Source organism: Bombus vancouverensis, chromosome 13 (assembly GCF_051014615.1).
Source record: "Bombus vancouverensis nearcticus chromosome 13, iyBomVanc1_principal, whole genome shotgun sequence".
Taxonomy (NCBI): domain Eukaryota; kingdom Metazoa; phylum Arthropoda; class Insecta; order Hymenoptera; family Apidae; genus Bombus; species Bombus vancouverensis.
In genome coordinates, this window is record NC_134923.1 from 13306196 (window position 1) to 13323924 (window position 17729).

The 17729-nt window shown below is 38.2% G+C and overlaps 1 protein-coding gene across 8 annotated transcripts in view; it reads left to right on the forward strand.

Moving 5' to 3' along the window:
* The window catches only part of LOC117159832 (octopamine receptor beta-1R), a 115379-nt gene that overhangs the window by 67312 nt on the left and 30338 nt on the right, over positions 1 to 17729 (forward strand). For 6 of the 8 annotated variants that reach the window (XM_033339996.2, XM_076623618.1, XM_076623615.1 and 3 more), the window contains one exon: positions 12613 to 13607. The exons of 1 other annotated variant lie outside the window; for it this stretch is intronic. In XM_033339996.2, the coding sequence (XP_033195887.1) occupies positions 12972 to 13607 (636 nt within the window). In that variant the 5' untranslated portion in view covers positions 12613 to 12971. Of the gene's footprint in view, positions 1 to 8628; positions 8801 to 12612; positions 13608 to 17729 lie in introns of those variants that run through there. One more of the 8 variants, XM_076623620.1, reaches the window with a different exon arrangement.

The window sequence follows — 17729 nt, forward strand, 5'->3', positions numbered from 1 at the left end:
TTGATGAAATAAAAACTCATAGATCTCTTTCATTCGCCTATGTATAGACAGGATGCAACGTAGCAGTACTAATATATCTTTCTTAATACGTATGTCGAAAGCTAACAGTTTGTCGCGCTTTCGAAATCGTAATCCTCGAGGCACGTAAGCTTTCGATCACAAGGTATTTCAATTTTCGCACGCCACCCTGCTCCTTGTCCCAATAGCTTTCTTTCGTCCGTTACCGTAGAAAGTAATGCCGACGAGAACAGCACTCGTGCGGATAAAAACAACACGAGCAAGAACGAAATAAATAAGTTAATGTGATATCATACGTTCCAAAAACATTATACTTGTATGGATAAAGCTTAGCGTGGAAAATCACGAAGAAGCCGAAATCAAGAAGAATGTCGATGAAAATCGATCAAACAGACGGAAATACGCGGATTTTGCGGCGGTTGCACGTCGCGTCGTATTCTACGGTTATCCGGCCCGATTCAGCCTTATCGTCCCGAGCGATTTGCATACGCAAACGTCTGTCGGCATCCAATCGCGGCCACCGTGTCGTCTCTATGAATATTGCAGTATGTAGATCCAGCCCTCTTGAACTTGCTCTACCGTCGCTATTATTTTCTCTTTTTGCCAAGTCACCGTGTGCCTTTTTCACCCGAAGGTCGCTCTTCCAATCCCTCGAACGCGTTACTCGTTCCTACGTCGTACGAAGCGAATGCACGATCGCCGGTCCCTCCAATTTTTCTCCCTTCGAAGCAACTTAATGGGAATTTCACGAAACTTTTCACCTGCACGATAAGTGATTTTTAAGAAGAGGCCGTCGAATGCGTTTTGTTGCTTCGCGTTGTGCGTTTGCCAAGCTGAACAACGAACATGGGAACTTATTATTTCTTATTATGTTAATAACAACTTATTATATTAATACCACAAAACGAACAATTCTGAACGTTCACGTTTTCCAGGATCGAACGGAGTATGCAGACTGTGTGGGAATAAATCTTCTTTCGTTATTTCATAAGCGTTTGTGATTCGAGTTGCGTTCAATATTTTCTCGTAGCTGGGTCCTACTTAAACCCCTTTAAGCATCGAGCAGTTCAAGTATTTCGGCATTATCGAAAAATGATAATGCAACTTATTAAAGACTTATTTCGGTTATTCGAAAACATTGTTGCTACGTTGCGGTCGGCGCAATAACCAATAAGCTTTGTCGAAAAGGCCAATCTTATGTCGTATTCCTATCAAATCGATTTTCGATAGAAGAAGAGTAAACCTTCTGTACTAAAAGTAAATGGAGTGTAATTTCACATTCGGTAAGGCATAAGACCGAAGATGGTTGACAATAGAGATTTTCATTGAAACGGTTGTCTCGTGTTTTCGTAAAGAAGACGCGACCCACTAAAATTAGGACCAGTTTCATAAAAAGCAAATACACGTTTATAGCTTAATTAGTCGATATTTTGCTAACGCAATTCTTGCACATTTTTACAGCGAATCTTCCTGAAGTCGAAAATTTCACCTTGAACGGAATAGTTTTCCTTTTTCCATCTTGCACCGGTCAAAATAATACAAGAGAGGAAAGAGCTGGGAATCAGTAAAGATAGGACGTGCATATTGGAAATTGGAAATTGCAAGCACGTTTTATTGGCTTTTGGAAAGTGAGACGTTGAGAAACGTCTGCGTAAAAGGGGTGAGAGTAAAATAGACAACAAACAAAGATAATACAATGGCTGGCGATAGTATTCGCTGCATTCTATATCGAAACGAAGAAATTGAAACGACGGATGAGTCTATTCTGCAAGTGGTGTTTGCGAATCATCTGGTCGACATTTGCTCGTCTGATCGCTCGATACTTGGCTGCCGATAGGACGACACGTTCCATCAGGAAATTATCCGTCTGCACTGAATTAGTCGCTCGCGTATTTCACTCTGACCGAAGACACGCCGGTAGAAATTTTGCTCCTGCATTTAGCTTATATTATATTATACATACGTATATCGTGTTGATTTGTGGCTCGATACTTGAAATATCTTTGTTGTCTATCGCTTAATCGTTCTTTCTTTTTTCTCTCTTTTTTGATGTATTTGAAAAGCGTCACGAAATTTCTGAATTCAACCGTCATCACTTTTCCGAAAGCATGATAAGCGTATCTAGGTTCGTATTTTATACGAAGATGTAATGTTTTCATTATTTCCAATCTAAATCAGATTGGTCAATCAAGCGTTCAATTATTGTCTGTCTACTTCGAGTACGGGATTGCCAATCGTCGTTAGATAAGAATAGAATTTTCTCTGCGATTTATTTCCACGTCATTAAAACAGATATATCGAAAATGTTGCCTTAAATTCGAAAAATAGAAATTACTCCTACATATTCTACATGTCCACTCTTTCATAATCAGTGATCTAATCTTATTGAATAATGCGTTTGATACTAGCATTGCGTTCATGATGATAAAATATCTGATGATAAAAGTTCTCTTCGTATTCACAAGCTTCGTCAAGCATCGACGCCACACTCGAGTTTCATTGACTGATGAGAACAGGCGAAAATTGATTTATTAACGTCGAATGACGGCAACTATTCGCTTCGTTCGTTCGTTCCATCTTCATCGTTTATATGCAATGCTCCGCGTTTCACAGTGAAGTTGACTTTCATCCTGTCTAGATCGTCGCGCTTTGATATCGTCAAACTCCTACAATTCTCCTACAGTTCGAAAAACTTTTAAATCGCTAAAACTAAAAGATAAAGCTAAAAGACACGATCTTCGAAATTCATTACGGTAATGGTAACGGAACACATCGCTATCGCGATGATCAACACATTTTTGGCCACGCGTTTTCAGCATATCCCGGAATTTTTTTCCCTCCTACTTTCTTCGTTTTCCGCTTTTCCCTTTCCCCTTTTAAGTTAGCCTCATCCAAGCTGCGTGATCTGTCGTCGAAGCGAACCAACATTTTACGGCTCTTCTCCCGGCTCACCGAGTTCTGGAACAAGCGATTCAGCAAATGTGGATTGTTTACTTGAACTTTATTCGACCACGCATTCGCGCCACTCATCCTCCGTGCCAGTTGCAATCTCATCGGTCTCGTTTCGCCGGTTTCGATCGTGTTTTAAGCTGGTTGCTGACTCAAGCCCTAAATCGATAAGTTGCCGATCAACTTATCGCCGGTTAATCGAGTAGATTAAACTAGGCTTCGCTACTTTCCGCTGGCCAACAAGAGACGCGGTGGTTATGCGATTTTTGTACGTTTAGTATTAGTACGATGAAAATAATCTGAATTCAGGATCATTGTGAACCTATTATTCATTCATCAATCAAGAATCAAATTAATTTATTGGAACAATTCTATCTGTACAATAAAGTAACGGAATTGCAGTATCGCTATGCAGTTATTAAGAGTGCTAGATATGGAAAGGTGTACAGAATGCACGCAATGTATGTTATACACGAGCGTGCAAAATGTCTGAAATGCCTGAAATGTCGGAAATATCGGAAATGTCTGCAGTAAAATGCTTGTTGTAATATTCAAAGCATGAAAATCGAATCTCTCGAGGGGTTCTGTTTCTCTAGCTGTGGTCATAGAAACGTGCATAAAAAACATCGGTAAAATAATTGATTAACGAAGATAATAACATTTCCGTTTCCAATCCTAATTAGCATACGATACGTTTAAAACGATAATCAATATCGATCATCAATATCGATAAAAGAAGGAGCTTCTTTGCAAGATTCTGCTAAATGATTACGCTTTATATAACGGAACAAGGTTAACAAATTCTCAGACAACATTGCAATGTCCTTTTTACGTGAAAACGGAGGGCCGTTTCTTTGAAAACAGAAAAAATCACCGCACGATGGAATTGAAAAAAAAAAAATGGAAAATGGAATGGACACAATGGAAAAGATGTATAGGAATTTTCAAGCGTAGTTTAACGCGTGTCGCGTGATCCTAGCCTTGTCGCGCATCTGTCCGCATCGAGGAAAGTGTGTCTTACGCAAACCGATGTCCCTGAGACGATGTTAATCCCTATTTATACCTATAGCGGCTACCAAAGGTATTGTCACGCTTACTGGCTTTGTTATAACGTTCGCGTACTGATTAATTAAATCCAATTTAATTTTCTGTCATTCATTTATATATAGTATCATTTATATATAGTATCATTTATATATAGCATCATTTATATATAGTATCATTTATATATAGTATCATTTATATATGGTATCATTTATATATAGTAGCACGTTTATATAACTACAGAAATTTGATACTGAAAATGAAGTAGAAAACCTGACGAAAATCTACGATCTACAATTTCAATACATATATAGCATAATGCATGTTTGTTTTCTAATTCGTTTCAACGTTACTCCGTAACGCTACTCAATATCGATTGTCATTAGCGACACTGTAAATTTCACTTTAAAATGTAGTACTAGTAAAATATACTGGAATAGAGAGAGGAAGCGAAGAGAGATTCATCGTATACATATGTTTATCCCTATCAGTTCTCCGCTATTATTCCAATCTATTCCATACATTTGTCATCTTGCTTTCGCCCTTGTCCTCGCAACATGTGTTAACGATATTCGGTAATGTAGACTCGTGACAATGTTGAACGGACAGTTCGTGATTTCAATGGAATTGCGCTCATCAGCCGCCGCAAGTCAGACTCACGAGGATCGTTCGAGTTTTGTCCAAGCTTAGGGGGCAAGCGATCGATCTTCGATGAACGTCAAAGGAATTCCTTCGAACGCACCAAGTCCATTTTTCACTTTCCACTTGGTTGTTTGATCGTATTAGCATCGATTACAACTCGTTCGGCCAACTCGTTCTATTAACGTATAAAATAAATCTATAACGTAGAAAATAAAGCTTCCTTCTTATATTTCGCATCTTTTGCTCAGCTCACGCGCAATATTGCCCCTTTTACCTTCGCTCTACATATTTATTGCGTAGCTTTTTTAAGCTCAGCTGTGTAGCTTTGCTTTATACTTATTCCGTATACCCCTGCTCCCCGCTCTATACTTATTCCGTATTTATTTCACTCTGTTTAGTGTTTTCGTTCCGCGATATGTATATTGCTTTCCCTATATTTCGTATATCTTGTTCCGTTTAGCTCGTGTAATATGTTTCTCTCATTCCTATTCTTCCTTTATTCTTTTCCCACGCTATATATACGTACATACTTCACTTTTCTTTTACCTTTTTATTTTACTTTCAAAGCCAATTTCCGCCGTCTGTCTATTTTCACTCATTATTTCAACTTCATTTTTAGATTAAAAGTACAGTTGTTCAACTTTTCTTTCAGTACTTCCAATTTAACCTTCTTTTACTTTATTTCAAATATTTGAAATCCCATTTTTTTCACTTTATCTTCATTGTCTATCACTGATTTTTATCCCAAATAGAGGCTGAAAATCAAAGATCATAAATGCACGTTCACACTTGAGCGTTTGAACCTACACAGTAGAATAGGTAGAATAGATAGAATAGGTAGAATAGGTAGAATAGGTAGAATAGGTAGAATAGATAGAATAGGTAGAATAGGCAGAATAGGTGGAAAATATCTCACGAACATGTATCGTATACCCTACATAGCTTACCAAGATGCGAAAAGATCGTAGCAAGGATATGAAATTTACACTGTACTCTGTTCCAATCGGCAAAATCTTATCATTCTCGCAATATACGATATTCCGAAAATTTATCCAGTGGCGAATTACAAGTGAATGTAACTATGCATCAAGCAGCAAAGACTCCGCATTTCATCGTAATTTAACCGGGGAGTTAACCCGTCTTTCTCAGTTAATAGGTTCGAAGAGAAGCGAAAAAGGAACGAGATAGGAACGTTGAACCTTGGGTGGTGGCGGCAGCCAGTGGCCTTTAAATTATAGCCGCGATCATGAATATAAACCGAGCTGATTCCACGAACGTGAGGGTGGAATCGTTGATGGGATACATCTTAACGTAACGATCGGTTGCTTGATGAAACGTTAATAACAACTACATAGATTCCAAGTAACGAGCGCCTCGTTTCTCTGCCTCGTTGAGCCAGCTAAATAAAAAGCGTACGCTTGAAAAGCAGATGTAAATGTAGCAGTAGTTGAAAGCGTCGCATAGCTTTTAATTACCTGAAAGACAACGAACGTTCAGCCGTTTAATTTTCTATTTTCTTAATTCTTCTCGTCCGGATTTCCTTTTTTCTTCTTGTTACTTTCAAGTTCAAATATTATTTAGCTACTTCGAGGTCGTTAATTCTGCATTTCGAATGACTCGATTAGTCGCGATTCGTCGATGTGGCAATTTTACATAAACACCTCCTAGGTCTTTTCGATTCGACAACGAATTTGACCAATACTGCCGAATCGGTAACGACACGAAGCAGCATTCGCGCGATTCCTTCCACGTATCTTCATCGAAAAATCAACTCTACGCTTATTTCCTTCGTTTATTCGTCTATTCGTTTATTCTGCTATTCGTGGAATCTGGCGAGCTGCACACGAATACGTTTCCCACATTGTGTTTTGGTATTGCACGTCGTCGTAAAGAAAGTATGAATTACCTTCCTATCAGATTCTCGTGTCTCGATTCAGAAGAGGTGAAATAACGTTCTTTCACTTTACTATACTCAGCATTTACTTTTGACCATCTGCTACAAAGAATGCAACGAGATCCAACAAAATGAAACACAACTAAGAGGCTAATACTTGTATATACAATCGTTACATTATATACATTATATACAATTCAAGTAGCTACAATTCAATTTTGAAAATTACACGGAACGCTAACCTTAGATTTTAAATTTTCACGATGGCTGGAGATGCCATGATATTCGCTTCTCGGAAGCAATCGTGTTTGCATTTTACATTTGCACTCTGCAATTGAACTTTGCGCCAACGTTTCGTAGGCATTGCTGTCTCCTATCATACCGAGCGATGTTTCGGTTTCGATGTTGGCTGATCAAACTGATGACTCACTCAACTCGGAAGTTCCAACCGGATGCTCGACCATCCGCTAAATCTAACCGGAAATCGTTTCATTTGATTGGCCAATCGGATTAAAAAAACCGAGAGGGTGGGTTGTCAAATCGAGTTGATGTCACACTCGTTCTTCCTATTCCAGTTGTTTGAACGTTATTAGTCGTTGTGCTATTAGTCCTTGTGCTATTACACGAACAAACGATCGAGTCGGCGTTCGCTGCGAGTAATTACGACGTTGATTACAAATTACCATCTTTAAAAAAAGCTGCACTTAAGGTAAACAAGAAACTTTTAACGAGGGAAAAATTTTGCTGTCAAATCGGATAATGTAAAACGTCACTAGCGTGTACTAGAGTAACTGGCAATAATATTCAAAATCTGTAATATTCCTATAACGATTATCGCAATTGCCAGGAGAACAAATAAAATTCACGACGAGAGACATTTATACTCGTCCAGTGTAGTCGGCAAAAGGGTGTCATTAGTACATTTATTAAAGTAATGGCAACTGCAATTAAATTAGCGCGTTCAAAGCAACAGTGTTGATAAAACCTTCTACCTCTTTCCAGGAAATGGCTAGAATTAGAACAGGCTAACGGGACCAAACTAAACAGACAGAAAGAGGCAAAAGAATTTTTATGTTCTTTAGAGTTATCATGTAAATTGATTTTGTCTGCTTTATTACGAGCATCCGAACGATCTATATCTGCTTATAATAATATTATTATATCGCTATCAGCTCACGTTCTTAATATAATGCTACAATGCATCGTATCTCTCTTCGTATTGCCGTGTTACGTACGGTATGATATCACGTTCATAACGTCATACTATTATTAACATGTCAATTATCTCGTATTTTATATTATTACATAAAGCACGTAAAGTACGTAATTATTTTGTACAGAATCTATTTCAACGTAAGTAACTATACCGTGTACATATATAATGTTTATGTATTTTTCTTCACGATCACGCGCAAACTAGTTGCTATAAGTACCTACTTTCCTGTATCGGCAACATAGTAATACATTCGCCGTTAAAAGTATTCCAGCCTATTTGCCTAACCCCCGTCTGAAACAAATCGCTATATACAGATATATATATATATATATATATATTTATTTATTTATTATAGAAGAGATACTAATCAGAGGAAGAGAAAAATTAATCATTTGCGAAACGTTCTATCGAGTTCTATTGAACTTTTCGTAAAATTTTGTTGTAAAAAAAGTCTTCGTAAAGAAGTTGAAAAAAAAAGAAAATTATCGAGGAAGACGAATTAAACGACCCGTTTAAACGAATTCTTCTTGCTGATTGCAAAGGAAAGAAATTAGTCTGTTTGTTAATGTATAATAAATGCTACAAACAACACGAAACCAAGAAAAGTTAACTTTGATTAATTCGACGTAGACTAATCAGATTACAGGCGTAGATCATAGATAGCACGATCATAGCACGATCATAGCGAGTGTAGCGAAGATTCAAGGTCTAGATCACTTGACAGCATAGCAGATACCACGTGAGAAATGCGCGTTCGAAAATGGAGATGCGAAGCTTCAATGGGCGTAATTAATGGCACACGAAATGCCGTAGTTCCGGCGGAAATGTGAATAGGCACACGGGCGACGTGGATATCGGGTGGGGAGGGGGGGGACTGGCTCGATTTCCTGCGTAATATGCATGTTCGATGGAGGTTTATCGACGACCGAGGACCGATGGCCGTTTTCTATCATTTTTTTCCCTGGAAATTGACGATTCTTTGAAAATATCAGCGAAAATTTGGTGTAATGGGAGTGGTTACCTTGAGTAACGAGAAGGTATTCCAACGGTCTATATTATATATACATATAAATTATTTATTATTGGGTTTGCGATTCGTTGAAAGTGGCTCGCCAAAGCTTATATTATTATAACTCGCCGAAACTTTTCGACATTTTATACGGTTATACGCCTTGATAAAATTTACTTCTTTACCTTCTACAGTTAAAGACGGTTATACGACGAACAATTTTCTTGCGTGACGTCGGTAATAGGGAAGATTCGAGCACTCGCTCGTTCTTAACTGCGTTACACCAGCAAGCTTACTAGGCTTTGTCTTCACACTGTACTTGTTGACATTCCTGTAACCGCGATGAATTCGAAGGAAGCAGATTATAAGGTTTGTTGCGTGTGGCCGTCGTGAGAAATTTGATCATCCCGAATGAAACTTTTAAGATGAGACGATAAAAAACGATAAAAGACGATGAAATCTATAGCGTAGCGAATTTTGCGTTAGTAAATTTTACTGACAGGTATATCAGACCACGAGAGGACGAATACGAAAGATTCGTTTGTGATCCTTCTGTTAGTACATGGCCGATTAAATTAAAAGGATTTTATTAATAATCAGCATTGACTAACCGATTTATTAACTATTGCCAGGAGGAGTAACACCAGTGGCTTTCGACCCAGCATTGTCCGACTCTTTCATTAGAACCCGGCCTTACATTTCTTATTACTCGTTTCTTATCGATACGGCTAGCAGGTTGCATCTGCCTCCAGCTGACAAGTTCTAAATGTCCGATTTTCCGTTTGACACCTGGCAACCTGGGATTATGAAGTTCGCTCGGAGAATACGGTTCTAGGTCGGGGCGAAGGATTCTGCCTTTTCCCTGTTATGGCACGTGGTTTCAGGCAATGCTGTTTCGGATGAACTACGTCAGACCGGCCGGATGACGAGAAGCCGGATTGTTTGCGGATAGAATGTTCGCGTGGTTAGACTTACGGTAAACGGAGCGAGCGATAAGTTGCGAAACTCGGCGAGTTCATTTGGAACAGAAGCAGAAGTTAGATCGTTTGGGGCATAGATCGCAGTGGAGAAATCTCAGCTGCTACTGTATTCCAATTATTACTCGTTGTTATTACTCGTTATTATTCTTTCGTATATTTTCCATGAAAATGTTAGCCAAATTCTTCTTCTACAACTTGAATGCTATAAAAAGCGATTCTATCGTAGTAACTGACTACAGGTTGCTGGTATCGCTGGCAAAGTTGAAAAGAGTAAGTTGATTTTGAAAAGGGTAAGCCCATCGTAATCAACGTTCATTAATTATCCATTAATTCGTTATTAAAATATTTCTGTCGTCTCTCAATTTCTTCGATAACATATAGATACAACACCGGACGTTGTTAAGCTAATAACGATAGTACGGAAAGTACTCTGTTACCCGAAATTTCCATCTCGGAAAACCGTCAAACTAATCGTTATCGCGTTATTGCCTTTCCCACACACATACACATATACACATATACACATGAAGTATCAAATATTCATGGAAGAGACCGAAGAGAACGCTGCTTCCCCCGCGTAATTCCACTTCAGACGAGTATAATATACATTATTGGAGGCCAGGTCGTTGGCTGTTTGCGTTTTGCTTCGAATACCCGGAGAGAAAGACGTTTTTCGGCCAAGCTAAATATGCGTACAACTTGTCTCGGCCGGTGCTCCAACCACCGTTGTTTGCTTTAACGTTAAAAGCGTACCCTGTCGCTCCGAACAGGAGGAACGTTTATGCGAAAAGTTTGCACGTGCGTATCCGCCTATCGTACATCCGGCCATCTTTCTTCTCTTTTCTTCGCGTGCAATTATCTTCCAACATAGGTTCGCAGACGTTCATATTGCCGAAAGCACGGAATTCACGTTCCTAGAAGTTTGGTTGTAGAAATTAAGACAAGTGTTTCCCTTCGTCGCGAACGGATAGTTCTAATAACGTCGCGCACGAATATCGAGCAAAGTATCTGACAAAACGAATGCATGTCGTATATTAGTCGATCCACGAGTACAAAAATTGGCATTGTCCTTGTCTTTTCTTTCCATTAATTACGAACTGTTTGAATATTGAAAGACAATGCTATCTGGAGTTTTGTTCAAAACGCTTCTATTGCTGTTAAGAATATTAAAATTGTATTATTTTTTTTAAATATTAATATACAACATTGAGATCGATCCGATTGGAATTGTGATTTGTATGTATATCATTAATAACTAATATCTCATGGAGCGGTCATAACTTTGAAACGATTAAACATAGAAGAATCTTTTTTTTCTAAACATAAAATATCTATTTACATTAATTTTTAGATTAATTTTTCAAACTAATTTTTCAAACTAAAGAAACTAAAGAGAGAGAGAGAGAGAGAAAAGACTTGGACTGCTCCATTTAAAACAGAAAGGTGGTTTACGGTTTATCGTATCTTTTTTTATTTTGTGTCGTTTCAAAGGGATAAACCGTTCCAATTAGTTAAGATATTCGTTATGCTAAGTAGATAGTCGTAGAAAGAGCGCAAACGAATTTAAAAGATCGTTTAAGAGATCACTTTGCATAAAAGAACATCGTATAAACAGAGTGATTCTATTCCTATTCGGTATTCGTGTAGTTATAATAGTTTCAAGTTTTATCGGGATAGTATCGAGGTCTTCAGATACGTATACTTTTCTTCCTTTTTAATTAATCGTACATTAATCGTTAAAACGAAATATCTATTATACGAGTTTTCTATTATACGGATTTCTGTAAAATCCCGTCGTACTAATCTCGTAACTTTATCACGTGATAGTAACATTTGTTAAGTGTTATTACGTCTGTCGGAAAATTCTTGCCATTTCTCATGTTCATAGACTTTATACGTACGCGTGTATACATTACCATGTGTTTCCTTCGTTAACTTGAGATTTAATAACCGCTATTATATACGACCATGCCTCATGGTCCCGGCAATTTAAACATAGTCGTAAGATATTTAAGAATAGAATCTATGTTCGTACGACGCTTTTTGCTCGGAATTACCTTGCAAACGATCTCTTAACTTTTCCATTCGTTCAGAGACGCTCGATACGCACGATCGGCCAAATATATTCGGAATCATATATTTCGTGGAATCTAAGAGTCTAATGGTCCGCGTCCGCGCGATCAAATAACGGAGGATCTAAAGAGAATGATTCAGAAAATAGAGATTCATCGTCTTTCCGGTATCAGACATTTCCGGTATCAGGAAACATTTTGTAATCGACAAATATTAATAATTGTTTTAGATTTTAAACTTGTTGATGTTCGTTCCACAACAATTGATTCGCGGCTTCTTTCGGATTTCGACGGTGTTTTTAACAGTATTTAACAATACAGTTTCAGATTTGCCCTGAAAAAGTGAACTGGAATGTTTGCAACGTACTATTACAGGCACGATTGTAACTCGAAGAACCATAAATACACGTATATCATTGATAATTGTGTTACACAATAATGTTATTTAAAACGCGTGTGAAATTTTTAGTGCGATATTTGACAGGTTATCCTAGTTACTTTCACGTTACCCTCTCAAAGAGTTAAAAGAGCCAGCTTAGAATTCTGCCATCTCGCAGAGGAAAAAACATCTTTGTTCGATAACGCAATGGCGAGCGAAACTGATTTTCGAAACTCCGTGGATATAAAAAAGAGTTACAATCGATATCGATAACATTGATTTTGATTTCAAGAGAATGATTCCAAATTTTTGACTTTGTCTCGTATAGAATAAGCAAAGCTTGAACAAAACAGTCCATACCCGCGATTCTTTGATCCGTCACTCAAACTAATAAAAATCTCTTATTTAGTTTATTCAAAGATATAAAGGGCACGCGGTGCCCTAAAACAACATCCCAAAGACCAGAGAACAGAGAGACCAGACAGAGGCATCAGCTGGAACAAACTCTATCCACCAACTTGCCCAGCGAATCAGATCAGCGAACCTAAAATCTCCGTAAGCATCCGTGAAAGCTCACGGATAGCCTGACTTTGGCTTTTCACTCGAGAGCACGATGCACGTCGATACTCGGGTCCGTCGATACCTCTTCCGCCAGCTGTCTTCCACCTTGGAAAGCTCGAAGGCCGTGCTCGTGTTCGAACACTTGAAACAGACTGTACCCGAACGGTTTCCAGGCGTGTAGCATGCTCATAGGCAGCGAGCGCTGGAATGGAAGTCGGTGAGCCAGCGGACGAGGACGTGGACCGATCGATAGGCAGGCTCAGCACGACTTGCGGCATCGGCCGCCTTTCAGAATCGCTCAACTCGAGCGTTCGCGATACGTTCGAAGCGACCACTGCTTCTGCAGACATTTACCAGCTATCAAACGTCATCTGGACGGCGATCAAGGGCGTAGCGATCGTCAGCATTATCGTCACCGCTCTGGTAGGGAACGCGCTGGTGATCGCCAGCGTTAGAAGGCATCGGAAGCTCCGAGTGCCAACCAATCGATACGTGGTCAGCCTAGCAGCGGCCGACTTCCTCGTCGCGGTCTGCGCCATGTCTTTCAACGCATCTGTCGAGCTGACTGGTCGATGGATGTTCGGAAGGATCATGTGCGATGTGTGGAGCTCGTTGGACGTTTATTTCTCCACTGCCTCTATCCTTCATCTATGTTGCATCAGCGTGGATAGATATTATGCTATAGTCAGGCCGCTCGAGTATCCTGCCATCATGAGGAGGCTCACAGTGACTTGTATGCTGGGCAGTGCCTGGCTGCTGCCTGCTTTGATCAGTTTCATCCCTATATTTATGGGATGGTACACTACCGAAGAACATTTGGAAGAGTTGAGGAAGAATCCTCAGGTAGAGATATTGGATAGTTTTTTCGGCATCTTTATTTCGGCTTTTGAAAAATATAATCCTTTTATCCGGTAGCGAAGGTTGGATACAGACAAATTTTCCCCAATTATCTAGAAAGCTGTCGCCATCTTGAACTTTGATGACTTTTTTAATACGCGCTGTTTGGGGGCACGACTGTGAACAACTTTCTTCCAATCTTTATGCAATCGCTGCTATTAAATACCGCCAGCGCACAATTTCCGTACATAGTATTACTATAATGCTGTACACGGTATGCTCGCGTAACAGGTCGGTACGATAGTGCGATCCGATAGCCTAATAATTTTCATCCTGCGTTGATGTTAAATAGCGCGTATATCGAGTTTACGTGTTTGGTCCAAGTACTACGTTTAGGTATTATCCAAGTTTTGAAATCGTACGCTTTAAAATTCGTTCCTCGCTTGATTCGAAATATGACAGTTTCGGTCAGTACTATAATAACTAATAATAACTAATTATACGACAGTCGACAACGGTAGAATACGGTATCGCTACTCATCCACGAACATACTACCGATTTCTCACCATCATCTGTACTAGTAACTCTGTAACAACTGTACTATAGATCAGAGATTGGTTGTTACCTTTCCTTTCCTTTCCTTTCCTTATTTTTTCGAGGAATGAAAACGCATTTATACCCACCAAGATGGTATTGAGCAGCGTGAGTTCATAATGTGTGCGTAACATTCACTAAACACATTATTTCTTTGCTTTATCGTTACTTTGGAAGAAAAGAGGATGGCTTAGGATAGCCTGGAACAATTTACACATCCCTAAATGCATTCTGTATACATAACGATCTCTGTATAACGGACAACTGAAAAGATGATTAGGCGAAGGAATGGGGGACTGATTGCTTATTTCTGATAGACCTAACACAATCATAAGTGACGGACAGATGGTAGTACCGTGCATCTACTAGAAGAAGGTAAGACAAGGTAAAGGAATGTGGGCCTGATTGGTTATTTCTGAGAAACCCAATAAAATCACGCGGATAAGCACGCATATTGGCCGAAAAAAAAAGATTTTTCTTCTTAGAAATGGGATTGTTCCTTACGAATTTGTATGTATCCGTAGGATTGGTTAAACGGGGGAGGGAATTGATTATAATACAGAAGAGTAATGACGATGAAACGCCAAGAAAGAGTCGTTCGTCGAAGTTTGTTAATTTTTACGATGGATTCTTTTACGTGATTTTTACCGCTTTGTTAGTTCGATGCTGCACGATCGCGGTTCTCTGGTTCGTCTTATCCTCCTCTGTTTCTCCTTCAAGTAAGTTGCACCGCTTACGTTCCGAAATATTTTCAAGATGAAAAGCGGTCTTGTCGCTTTTGTCAATATAATATTTTTCTGCTCATTTGTATTCTACGATTTCCTTCCTCGAGTTATTCTTTCCGTTCCCAATGTTTAATCTTAACTTTTAACGTTCGTCAACGTGGCAAGTTGTCTCATCTCCAACTTGTACTTTAAATATCTTCTCGCGTCTATAAATTCTCTTGTTCTCCCCATTTTTATCCCTCTTAACTTTACTCAGAACCTCTCAGCTCTCCGTTCTTAAATCAATTCCGTCCAACGTCTATTTTCGATTTCATCGTTCTCCGTACTGTCAACTTCCTGTTCCTTTACTTTCAATTTCATTACTTCAATTTCATTACTTCAATAATGAATTACTTCCTTACCATTAATTCCTTTCTTTCCATTTCCAATTTCCTCTTTCTCATTTTCAATCTTCTTATTCCCCCTTAATCTTATTTATATTGTGATTTCTCCCAATGTTACGAGTATCTCTTTTTCCCAACGCCGACTTGCTACCTGCTGTCAACCTTCGTTTTATCGTTTCTCGTGTATTCATTTTCGTTTCCTTCTCACGATATCCCATGAAAGGTAGAGAGAAAAGGAAAACGATAAGAACACAGAATACAGAATTCTATTTAAACGTTCAATTAGTACCTATATCAAAGATTCAATTCTTTAAACGAATATCTTAGTAATAATAACTATACAAAATGTTCTGCATCTTTTAAAGTAGATTTTATACAATTTCGTTAACAGAGAATAGTTATCACAGCTATTTTTGTACAACCATTTCAGTTTCTTTACAGTACATTGTATTAAAATTCCTCTTTTAACACATTTCGCGCCGGTCACATAACAATAGTTCCTTTTCATGTTATCGTTCAACCGCTGCGCTGCTCGTATAAAAGTATATGTACAATCTCTTTTTTCATATTTAATACTTGGAAAGTTACAGCAATTCTTTTACCGGCTACAATTTTTAATTGGAGTAGAAGAATTTTATAGAGAACGACGACGAGAGAAATCTTTTGCTAACACGTATTCGCGTTTACTAGCACGAAACGATTAAAGATGTTTAAAAGAAGTCGTACGTTATTTACTTTTCCAGCGCGTATTTAAAAGAAAACTAAAAAAAAAAAAAATTAAAAGATCCCTTTACCAATACTTGAAACGAAAACAAGTATTCTAGTAGATGGAAATATTATAAACTAAACTATTTATCTGAAATATGTTATAGTTAAATCTAAATGTCGGGCATAAACCGCCATCAGGTCTCCAACTATGAAATCACCCAGTTTTTACATTTCAATCATCTTCTTATCCTTAGAATAATGAGCTGTACCTTCCTATATCCTTAGAATATGAGCATTTTTCACAATCAATAAAATATCCAAATACATATTTTCTACTATTTTCACGTTCAACGAAATGTATCTGCTCCTATTTATTTATTTTTCTTATAGTTTTATTATTAGATGTAAAGATGACAATAGCATTGGATCATGGTCCTTTCTTAACTGTAGTTAACAACAACACGGTAGTAAAAGTAACGTGGGTAGTAAAAAAAAAAAAACAAAAACAAAAAATAGCATGGTTTATACATCATTTTCCAATAATCGAAGCTGCGGTTAATAAGTTTCTGATTAATCGAGGTTTTACCGCAAAATACCGTCGTAGAAAGGAGCTGAATGGCAGGTCGAAATATATTGCTCCGATAATACAGCAGGTACAATGAACCGTTCGCACAATAGACGTTCCGTTAATCGAAATTCTCCCAGTGGTTTCGACTTTCATATTTCTCTGTCCTTCGAACAGTAGCTCTTCCATAGTCTATGTGCTTACAGCGGTTTCCACATACTTTATCGATTAAAATATCGTTACATCGTTCGGTTTCAGTTTCTTTTCGTACTATTTTTCGTACTGTTTTTCGCACTGGTTTTGATGAAATATCGAGTATATCGACTAAAATTGAAAGAAATTCTTGAAAGAATTAATAATACGAATTAACGCATCTCAAGTTCGCGGATGGTTCAAAATAGAGCTAACCTCTAAGCTAATCGTCACTAAAATTTGTTCAAATACTACTTTTTCAAGCTATTTCTGCTCTTTCGAAGCCAGGACACAGAAAGATATGTACGGACCAACTTGAAACATCGGAACGTTTTAATGAAATTACGTGACCGATTCGTCTCGCTATTAAAAAGAAAAATGTTTGAAGATTAAAGAAAAGAAGCAGAGAAAAGAATTCGATCAGACTCTGCTTCTTTCAAAGAGATGCCAAACTTTCTCGAATACGTTCCAAATAGAAAGAAACTTGTTAGAAAATTCACTACGAGTTACTCGAATAAATTTATTTTAAAAATATCTTTCATTTACAATTACGACATTTTCATAATTACTTATTACAAATTAAATTATATAGAATAGGACCGAAGGGTGTTCTAGTTTAGCCACAATCGATATTAACCGCGAATATATCTAAACACGCGGACAAAATATATTTCCATCCAATTAGTCAAAGATTCGACTTCACCACCAGAAACGAAACAAAAGATTGCATTAAAGAATCTGTCACTTTCAAAGTTCTCGTACAAACTCCAAGCAAAATAGTTTATTTATTTCTTTAAAAAACACGCTGATATACAAATATTCTTTGCTTACTACAATCAGACCTATCTTTGAGCTCCTATGTGACCGACTCGATCCTGCGATCCTGCGATCCTGCGATCCTGCGATCCTGCGATCCTGCGATCCTGCGATCCTGCGATTCTGCGATCCGGCGATCCGGCG